Source organism: Apis dorsata, unplaced genomic scaffold, assembly GCF_000469605.1.
Source record: "Apis dorsata unplaced genomic scaffold, Apis dorsata 1.3 scaffold_4, whole genome shotgun sequence".
Classification (NCBI taxonomy): domain Eukaryota; kingdom Metazoa; phylum Arthropoda; class Insecta; order Hymenoptera; family Apidae; genus Apis; species Apis dorsata.
Window position 1 is genome coordinate 79,586 of NW_006263307.1, and position 9,664 is coordinate 89,249.

Genomic DNA, 9,664 nt, shown 5'->3' on the forward strand with positions numbered 1-9,664 from the left:
ATTAAATCATCAATTTTAATTTTCTACATCGTGAATATATAATTTTGATAATACTTACGTTTCCTTATCAACTGTATCAAATAAAAACTCGTTACTGGGTATTAGCGTATCCGTTGAACTATCTACCGATGGATTCAACGGCGAATCATTCAAAATTTGCATTGTTTTTGTGTAATGTTCCACTTTGTTCAAATCTTCCATGATATTTTTCTCTACTGCATCATCAATTTTACAACTTTCTGTACAATTGTGTTTCCCTTTTTCACCCGTTTCTGTGTCGAGTGTTAACGAATCAAATTTTCTATAATAAAATTATATGAATTACACATATATTATTTCATTCATTCTAATATAAAACGTTATATAAATAAAAAAAAATGAAATTATTATTATTAAAAATTAAATAAATTTAATTACTTTTCCATCGAAGCGCTTGGATCACTAAGTCGACGATGAAGATAGGCCGTATGATCGGGTGTGTGCATAAGATCGCCATATGAACGAGTTTTAGTCATTTGACCTTGAGGTTCTTCATTTTCAGCACCCTCAATATCTATCATTGTTACTTTTTGTTTATCATCTCTCATGCCAAGAGGACATTCCATAGAACCTAAATATACTTCGGACCATAAAACAAGATCACGGACATTACAACTTGGCCATAATACCTAGCAAATAAAAAAATTTTCTATAAAATGTTTTAAAATACGGAATGTGTCTATTATTACTATTATTCTATTACATTATTGAAATATTTATTATATGTAAATTTTACATAAAAATATCAAATTATCTAAATAATTGATAATGAATTTATCATAATATATATGATGAAAAATATCTTACTTGATTTTTTAAAGGAGAATACAAATGATTTACGAATGAACTGGTATTTAAAAAACGCCAAACAGAAAATGTACGTTCCCGTATTCTTAATTGTAATCTTTCTTGCATTGTATTACAAAGAAATGTGCCAAAAAGCTGAGAATATGTATGCTGTGCAAGTTTTACCTAAAATCGATTAATGTAATTAATTGAACTAATATTTTAAAACAGATATATATGAATTTCTGCTTATTTACAAGATATGCAGAGGACATTTGAAAACTGCACTTGAATTGTAAAATTAATTGATGTACACAATCGAGCCATTGTAAAAATACTGGACATCGTTCATTCGGATCTTCACAGCCTACCGTTTGTCCACAACGATCCGCAAATTTATGTCCAAAGTCTAACCATTCTCTCTCACATAAAATTTGGAATCCCTAGTAATGATAAAACGAAATAACGAAATGATTATTAATTATAAATTAATAACAAGAAAGAAAAAATACCTTTGGCATACCTCCATAGTTCGATAATAAGGATCAAGAAGAATTTGCGCTAGAGCAACAATCTGAGGCGTTCTATCCCAACCATCACTACAATGTACTAATACCGGTCGGCCATCCCTTTCTATCGCTGATGCTACAGTTACTGCAGCACGTAATAATCCAGACATATGTTGTAACCATCGTGTTCCTTCCAATAGACTGAGCCAACTATACAAATTGAAATATATATATATATATATATATAATTATCAATATAATTATCAATATATATATATATATATATATATATATAATTATCAATTTAATTCAAATAGTAAATGTTATTACCATAATAAAAAGAAAAGATAACTAAACATATAAAATATTTACTTAGGTTGATCTGCATCTGATGCACAGAGTTGTCTCACCGCGTGAAAACTTTTTCGTATCGAATGAATATTTGGTAAATTCATGAATTGTATATCACAACTTGGATAATATCCAGGATATTCGTAACCACCTCCGCGTGCTCTATTAGCAAAAGCAGTTGAATATGACCTAGCATCCACGATTAAAACTTTCTATAAACAACATAAATTATTAATTCGCTAAAGATCAAATTAGCTTTAAATATTTATATATTCGATGCTCACTTTCGTTCTATTTGTCGTGACATTATCATCGCCAGAATCAGGGTAAATGCTAGACGAATCCGATTTACCTTTATCGTAGGAACATGCATCCGAAAGACCCTGCAAAAGCATTTCATCTTCCGGATTTCGCCAACCGAGCCATCCAACTTCCGGTTGACTGCTCCGTGCTATTACTGCACCATTATTTACATGCCTTTGAAATTATAAAAGACAAATGTGATATATTATAATAAAATGAATAATCATATCATCATGAATATTTTTTTTACTCTTTATTTTTTTAAGTACCTCCAAACAACGACAGGAATTCGTCGAAAACTTCTGTATTCTGCTCCAGCCTTGAGTTTATCATCAGGAACACAAGAAGGAACTAAAAGTAATGGTGGATAGGACGGGCATACGCGATAATCTTTATTGATTTGACTTATACGCCATGTAGTATGTAAATTAAATTTTAGTCGTTCTACCTAAGAATAAAAATAATTAAATTATATTAAAATTAAGTTTATTAAGTTTATGTTTGTTTTCTTATTAATTACTTACTTCTGAATTAAAGGTAGCACTATATGATATATTATCTTTTCCTAATTTAAAATTTTCTTTGCCTTCTTCCATAGACCAAGCATAATATGCAAAAGCAAATATATCTTCTACACTCTTTCGAGGATAAGTTACTTTATGTAATCGCTTGAACCATTCCAAACAATGTTCATTTGTTGCAAAAACACAACTGAAAATATTAAATTATATTATGATAAAAAACATTATAAACTTTAACAAAATAATAAAATGCCATACCTTAGTGAACGAGCATCCTTGCAAGCAATATGCAAGAAAAAAAGTTCTTTAACTTCTAACTGCTCTATTAAACCCAATGGAATATTGTAACATGCCTGACTTAATTGTAAATAGAGTCTGTAATTAGAAAGAGCCAATACTCCATCCGATGTACGTCCAAGTGCTACAATATTTTCTCCACTCAAAGGTGTAAATGGAACTGTAAGTGTTTGATCCTCACATTCAAAATGTGTATGCTTTGGAAATAATTCCGAAGCATGTAAATGACAAATGGATTGCAAACTTGTTGGCTCTTCAGAATTCTCCATCTCCTCTCTATGTGACACATCATATATAAACTTGAATCTTCTTCTTGAACATGAAAAGTTCTTATTGCGAATTATAGATTATTCATATAGTTTATACATAATATAGCATTGGAATATTCTAACTTTCATAACTATTTAATAGACGTGATTATTTATTAATAATTTATATAATAGTTTATGTAGATATTTTACACAAACATTATATAGTTCTTCATAATATCGTTTCGCCTAAATTATACACATCTCTTATAAATTTTAATAAAAGCAAATAAATAATCATATATCATAAATATATATCAAAAATTTATCAAAAATTTTCAATATTATTTATATTTTATCGATTGATAAATACATATCATTTAAATCACGATTAGACATCAAATTCCATAAATCTATTCGAAATAAGATGATACCGCAAGTAAACGAGATATCGATAATATACGCTAAAGTGCTTATGTTTATTATCGCTTATTGATTTGTGTCATTTTAAAAATGTCATATATAAAAATATATTGATGAAATAAAAAATGTATATAATATATACAAAACAATGTTTTATCTTTATGGGTTATCCATTTTGTTTCAAAACAAAAATATTTACAAAAATAAATACAAAAAAAAAATGTATCATTCTTTATTAATCATTTAAATATATTTAAATATTATAACCAAAAGAATAAAATTTAAGAAATTAAAATAATAGAAATATAATAGATAATAAAATATATATTAAACTAATAGACATTTAAATTGACATACATATGCATATTCATGTTTGTTGAAGATTGATAATGCTACAAACTGCCACAAAATGTTTTAATTGCAATTATCAAACTAAATAGAATAAAAACATTTTATATAAAAAATTAAGAAAATGTTAAAAGATAAAAACATTTTCAAATAAAACAGCCGGATGTTTTTCGCATGTTCTTTTTTTCATAAATAATAATAAACTAAAAATAACAAGTTTATAATATAAGTAACAGTAATGATGTCTTACCTTGAATTGCGAAGTTTCTTCGCGATGGACGATATCCAATCGTTTTAATATTTCATACAAAATCCATGAATAATCGTTTATACAAGAAGTACAATGTAAACATTATTAAATTAAAAAAGAAAGCCTTTTTCCACATGGGAAAAAATATAACTATTTTGATTCCAAGCGTAACAAGTACCTAAGTATTTTAAATTTTTCTTAAAAGATACGTAGGTAGCTTACGGGATAAACGATTCTCTTAGTCTTATGTGAACTCAATCCAAACGCGATCACTTTTCGTTACAACAATTCAGAAGAATGATCAGCATCATAAAGAGTGATCTCCATTAATTAAATTGTTTGTTTATTTTTTTTCTTAACATTCGCTGAATAATGGTTTTATGAAGAATTCATTTTCTGATTAATTTTTTTAAAAGACACTCATTCTACTCGATGCGAGAGTTAGAATGACAGATTAATCTATATACAAATTAAGCTGTTTTTCCACTATTCGGTATACTTCTTATTGGTTATTTTCAACGTAAGAATTTTTTCTTAAAATCATTTTATCATTTATCATAATACAAAAAATCATTTTTTATTTTTAAGAATCAATAAAATATAGATAACATAAAACTCTGGTCAAGTAATTGATATATTGAATAATTTTATTATGTAAATACATATTAATAGGTTTCAATTTTATCCTCATGAAAGTACAAATAATATCACTATGAAAATTTCTTCATCATTCATTGCTTTTCTCTTGTAACATAACAATCTATCTTTATAATTGTTCGTGGATATTCATAAACTTCACGAACAAAATGGAAGTCGACGCATGCGCCATTTCCATTGCTTTAATCATAAATTAGGTTTAATGGTTTTTTTTTATCATATTATAAATTAAAAATATTTACATGTTTCTAATATTTTGCGTTATTTACGAAATATAGAATAATTAGAATAAAAATGATATAATTCTATTCTTTCATGACTAATTCAAAAAGCATATACTTGATATCAACAATAAAAAATGAGATGAATGTTTATATTAAATATTAACAGGTTGCAAGTACTGCATTTTGAATAAGGTACGCAATAGCGTCATAATTACTCTTATTATTATCATATTGTTCTTTAGTGAGAATATAAAAAAGTTGAATTTACGCGCACAATATGACGCATTTTGATACACCATACTTCGCGAACACAAAGCACGAATGCTGTAAAATGACGCATCACTATGCAAAATGGAAATGAACTATTAAGAGTTGGTTGTTTTCTCATCATGCTTTCCAAAAATTTGGATTTTGTTGTAACCTCCTCTCAAAAGTTTCATACCATCCTTGAATAGCAGATAGCGGTACAAAGTTTTCTGTTGGATTTGGTGTCATTTGTGCTTGAGTCACAGAAAAACTTGAAACATAATTCAAAAAACTAGTAAGCATTTTTTGAACAAATTCTAAAAATGAGTTTGATGTAGCCTGTGTCACTGTAGCTGCTTGTTGTTCTATAGCTGCAATAGGTTCAACAGAAACCCCTATTTGTGCTACATGTGAAATTTTCCCAACTCCAAAAATTCCTAAATTGCTATTTTCAAACTCATGATTCTTCTTTAAGTTTGATATTTTAAATATAGCAGATGGTTTAACATTTGAGATATATCCAAGGAACTGCCAGTTAGGTGGAGCAGTTGGATCTGGCCAACTGAAATATACTATAAAAAAATCAATTCTTAGAATATCATTAATATCATATTTATATAATTTATATAATTATGTAATATTATAATATACCTGCACCACCTGTACCATCAGGAAATGGTATAGTACCTGTGAGAAATACCACAATATGATTTATATTATCTGCATCAGGTACTGTTATTAAAAACTGATTTTCTCCTATCTGCTGAAAATCCGTTTGTACCTAAAAAAAAATTTAATTTATGATAAATTTAATATACAATTACATATTATACATATATTTTAAATAATTCAGGTTTATTGACTGAAATTTAAAAAAGATTTAAATTTTTCGACATTACATTTCACATGTTCGATTAGATGCTCGTGTCAAGCTGACGACGGGGTAGGATGAGGTAGGGGCATTACTGAAAGGTAACAAAAACAAGATACGAAACAAAACCACATAATATATAAAGAATAATAAACTAAAAAAGAATAAAATGCGCTTTAAATAGGAAAATTGATATATTTATGATTAAATAACATATTTGACAGTTTAATATCGAAAATGAAATACAATGTCGGTATTTATTACTATAAAACTTTAATACTTACGAGTCGACCAGATACAATTATACCAAGCATCTTTATGTCGAATCTAGATCATTCTACCGCCTTCTATTTATCAGGTTATACCAGTAAATATACGGTAAATACAAGACGTCGTGTCTCCGTCCAAACATTTACAACCGCGAGAATGGTGTTTATCACGATTTATACAACTATGTAGAGAGCAGAAACTAAAATAAAATTAGTGATTGCAAATAAAGCAGCATTTTTATGAGTACATATGAAACTTAATAGGAATAATTTTCTTCAAAATTTTTAAATCAAAATAAAAATAAGTAAAAAGTATTTTATTGATCAATTTACTTACTTATTTATTAAATTATTTTCTTTTTTCTATTTTATGTTTCTTCACAAAAAATTTTTAATCGATATATATAATAGATAAATATATAATAAATTCTAATTCAATTGAAATATAGCAATTTACCACCTGTTATTCAAGATTAATATCAAACTACATTTTAATAAATTTCTTAAGTATTTTAATAAAGCAATTTTATATATTTTATTTTTTATATTTTTATTTTTTTCTTTTCTATATATTTTAAAATTAAATTTTGAAAAGATATATTTTTAAAATTTTCATTTTTTAAGAATTTATATATTACGCACGATTCACAATTATTTTATTTACATATACTGTATCGAAATATTTTTTCTTACTTTCGTATACTTGACTCATATTATATAAATCTAAATAAACGATAATGTTTTTTTAAGTATATTTTTTGATTTTGTAAAAATAAATAATATACATAAAAAGTATAAAAATTATTGAAAAATATTTATTTACATTGAAGAAAACTTTCTTTCTCTGGTTGAATCATTTTTCTATAGTAAAATTCTTCATATCAAGCATAGTAAGGAATCAGTTTTATAAATTATTTCTTATTCTCTACATGAATCTGTGTAAATAAAATGAATGAAAATGAACTAGAAAGAAATTATTAAAGGTATATTTATAACGTAATTACAGTGAATGTGATCTTTTTTAGAAAAAAGAAAAATGAAATATATATGTAAAATGAAATATACGTAAGTAACATGTGTAACATAAATCAATGACGTCAATAATTTCCTAAAATGAATTTTTTAATCTTAAGCTTGATGACGAATTATTAAAAAAAACTTGTTTTTGATCATACTATTATTGTGTTTTTATTATTATTCGATTATTATGTTGAAGTATAGTGAAAAGTAAGATTTATACTAGAATATGATTTGCAATAATTAAAAACATTCGGAATATTGTAAGTTAAAAACAAAATAAAAGAAAATTCTTGGATAAATTGCCATGGCGATGACAGTGATAGTGAGAGCAAACCTCTACGAACTTCGCTGTGTGTGACATCACTCTTCATTGTTGGAGGTTTACGTCATTCTCGAGTCTGGTCCTAAGTCGGTGCGCGCGACCTACAGTAGTATATACACGCGTACAGACTAGTGGCGGGAAGTGATAGAGACGAAAAAGGCAAAAAATATAAATTATTATTGTAATTAAGTGAAATATATTAAACGTTTCGTTTTTCATTAAAATAAAATCATTATTTGCCTATAGTGACTTCTTTTTTTGAATCAAAAATTGGAAATTATTAAACTTATAAGTAAGAAAAGGAGAAAGGATACTGTGCCGATGGAATGGAGGAGTGAGGGTAACTAATTGTAAGAAGAATAGAGAGGAAAGGGTGAAAGAAAAAGGAAAGAAGGTGCACGAGATAGAAAAGGAACATGATATGAAGCGCGACGTTTAACAGTGGTAGCGCTGATTTGTGATTTCATCAACGATTACTGATTTCGAGGGAACTTAATCTGAATCGAGTGTAGTGCTTTCGAACTGTAGAGTATTTTTCGCGCGGTAATAAAATTACGCGCGATATCACTGATATCAAAAGAATGTTCATGAGTATGTAATTTATTTGTGATTTGTTCACAGCAGTGCCTCTTTGACGACGCGCTCTTACATTTTAAATATAACGATGTATAAATAAGTATGAGCAATAGCGGGAGTGTACTATCAGATCTCTCATTGTTGATTTTTCCAGAGAATCTGAGTTTGATTACCGCGTTTTTTTATTCAGATTTGAGACTTATAAATGAATGCACATGAAATGCAGTCGAAATCAATGTTTTTCCCTTTGAAGTTTACCACATATGTTTTTTATGCGTGGGCATGCAGCACCGAACTATCATCAAGGTTAGTGTGCCTGACAGGTTCTCCATCGCCTTGCAAACTTACGCTAGTTCTCAATGGGTAGCAGTGAATAGCTGCAGTAGGTAATTAAATAGTGTACTTTAACGTGTATATTTATTAGTAATAAAAATAACATTGTAAATGTTTCGAATATATACATTGTTATCATAATGATTACGATTTTCTTTATATTTATATCTCTATTTACAAAGATGTAAAACAAATATGAATATTTTTCTTTCTATTCACTATATAATTTATAATTATGACATACTATATAAGAAAGAAAATAAAAAAAATAATAATAATAATCTTTCTTTTAAATAGGAAAATTCAAAATTCTCCTCTGTTGAATGATTAAGAGATAAATATATCAAATAGGCATAGATTCTTTGCCTAATTCATATTATTTTGTACAATGAAATCTTTCTGTATATCTGTTCAAGTTCATATCAACAGATATCGACAAAATCTATGTAAGTATAATTAACAAAAATATATTTATTATATCTTAATAATAACTTTAATATAAAAATTATACTTTGAACTAAAAAATTTCACTAATGAAAGTATTTTATTTCAGGGAAAAAAAACATACGTAATGTTGTCACTTGTATATTGGATACACATACACAAAGAGTGGCGACTTACTAAAAATTATCTGATTATTGGTCCTCATGCTTATATAATGCTCCAAGAATTTTATATTTTTATCATTGAATTGGCACGTTTGTGCAAAAAAAGGTAATGTAAATATTTTCTTTTAACTTATTGTTGCTTTATTTATTATGCAACAAAAGTGAATAAATATGTTACAGGCTTAAAATAATAAACAATTGGTTGTAATTAATGAAAGGAATAGTTTTTCAAAATGCAGCGTAACATGCTTTTCCTTGTTGCAAAAGGATTTGATACTTGGAAGTATGTTTAGCAGTACAATATTACATACATTAAGTTAATTGGTAATAAAATGATTTTAATATTACCACACTCTAACCAAAATCAATTCAACTTTTATCTATTATTTATTATTTATGAAATTAACAACTTCTAAATAGTTGGATGTATATAAAAAATGAGTATATATATATATATATATAT

At 26.9% G+C, this 9,664-nt stretch overlaps 3 protein-coding genes across 18 annotated transcripts in view; 1 reads left to right on the forward strand and 2 right to left on the reverse strand.

The window, feature by feature from the left end:
- The window catches only part of LOC102673629 (myotubularin-related protein 3), a 6,901-nt gene extending 2,351 nt beyond the window's left edge, over nucleotides 1-4,550 (reverse strand). The window contains exons 1-11 of one of the 4 annotated variants that reach the window (XM_031513994.1): nucleotides 4,076-4,550; nucleotides 2,768-3,082; nucleotides 2,513-2,699; nucleotides 2,258-2,436; nucleotides 1,970-2,162; nucleotides 1,707-1,897; nucleotides 1,349-1,544; nucleotides 1,083-1,268; nucleotides 847-1,011; nucleotides 418-668; nucleotides 59-301 (exon numbers count right to left, since the gene is read on the reverse strand). In XM_031513994.1, the coding sequence (XP_031369854.1) occupies nucleotides 59-301; nucleotides 418-668; nucleotides 847-1,011; nucleotides 1,083-1,268; nucleotides 1,349-1,544; nucleotides 1,707-1,897; nucleotides 1,970-2,162; nucleotides 2,258-2,436; nucleotides 2,513-2,699; nucleotides 2,768-3,075 (2,099 nt within the window). In that variant the 5' untranslated portion in view covers nucleotides 3,076-3,082; nucleotides 4,076-4,550. Of the gene's footprint in view, nucleotides 1-58; nucleotides 302-417; nucleotides 669-846; nucleotides 1,012-1,082; nucleotides 1,269-1,348; nucleotides 1,545-1,706; nucleotides 1,898-1,969; nucleotides 2,163-2,257; nucleotides 2,437-2,512; nucleotides 2,700-2,767; nucleotides 3,119-4,075 lie in introns of all 4 variants that reach the window. The other 3 variants (XM_006607176.2, XM_031513969.1, XM_006607175.2) reach the window with 3 other exon arrangements.
- Nucleotides 4,551-4,701: 151 nt separating this feature from the next.
- LOC102675201 (protein OPI10 homolog) lies at nucleotides 4,702-6,542 on the reverse strand. Its single transcript, XM_031514169.1, has 3 exons — nucleotides 6,358-6,542; nucleotides 5,854-5,983; nucleotides 4,702-5,774 (listed from the first exon to the last, which is right to left on the reverse strand). Exons 1-3 carry the CDS (start codon nucleotides 6,385-6,387, stop codon nucleotides 5,344-5,346), a joined length of 591 nt encoding a protein of 196 aa, XP_031370029.1. The 5' UTR covers nucleotides 6,388-6,542; the 3' UTR covers nucleotides 4,702-5,343.
- Nucleotides 6,543-7,399: 857 nt separating this feature from the next.
- The window catches only part of LOC102674371 (protein I'm not dead yet-like), a 17,004-nt gene continuing 14,739 nt past the window's right edge, over nucleotides 7,400-9,664 (forward strand). For 3 of the 13 annotated variants that reach the window (XM_006607182.2, XM_006607184.2, XM_006607190.2), the window contains exons 1-3: nucleotides 7,403-8,646; nucleotides 8,891-9,039; nucleotides 9,147-9,307. In XM_006607182.2, the coding sequence (XP_006607245.1) occupies nucleotides 9,165-9,307 (143 nt within the window). In that variant the 5' untranslated portion in view covers nucleotides 7,403-8,646; nucleotides 8,891-9,039; nucleotides 9,147-9,164. Of the gene's footprint in view, nucleotides 8,647-8,890; nucleotides 9,040-9,146; nucleotides 9,308-9,381; nucleotides 9,526-9,664 lie in introns of those variants that run through there. The other 10 variants (XM_031513742.1, XM_031513799.1, XM_006607187.2 and 7 more) reach the window with 8 other exon arrangements.

Bases quoted from the DNA above. Each gene is read 5' to 3' on its own strand.
- LOC102675201 (XM_031514169.1), bottom strand. From the start codon at position 6,387: ATGCTTGGTATAATTGTATCTGGTCGACTC. The intron at 5,984-6,357 runs GTAAGTATTAAA...ATTTTTTTTTAG, and splicing joins TAATTGTATCTGGTCGACTC to GTACAAACGGATTTTCAGCA. The intron at 5,775-5,853 runs GTATATTATAAT...ATTTTTTTATAG, and splicing joins TGATGGTACAGGTGGTGCAG to TATATTTCAGTTGGCCAGAT.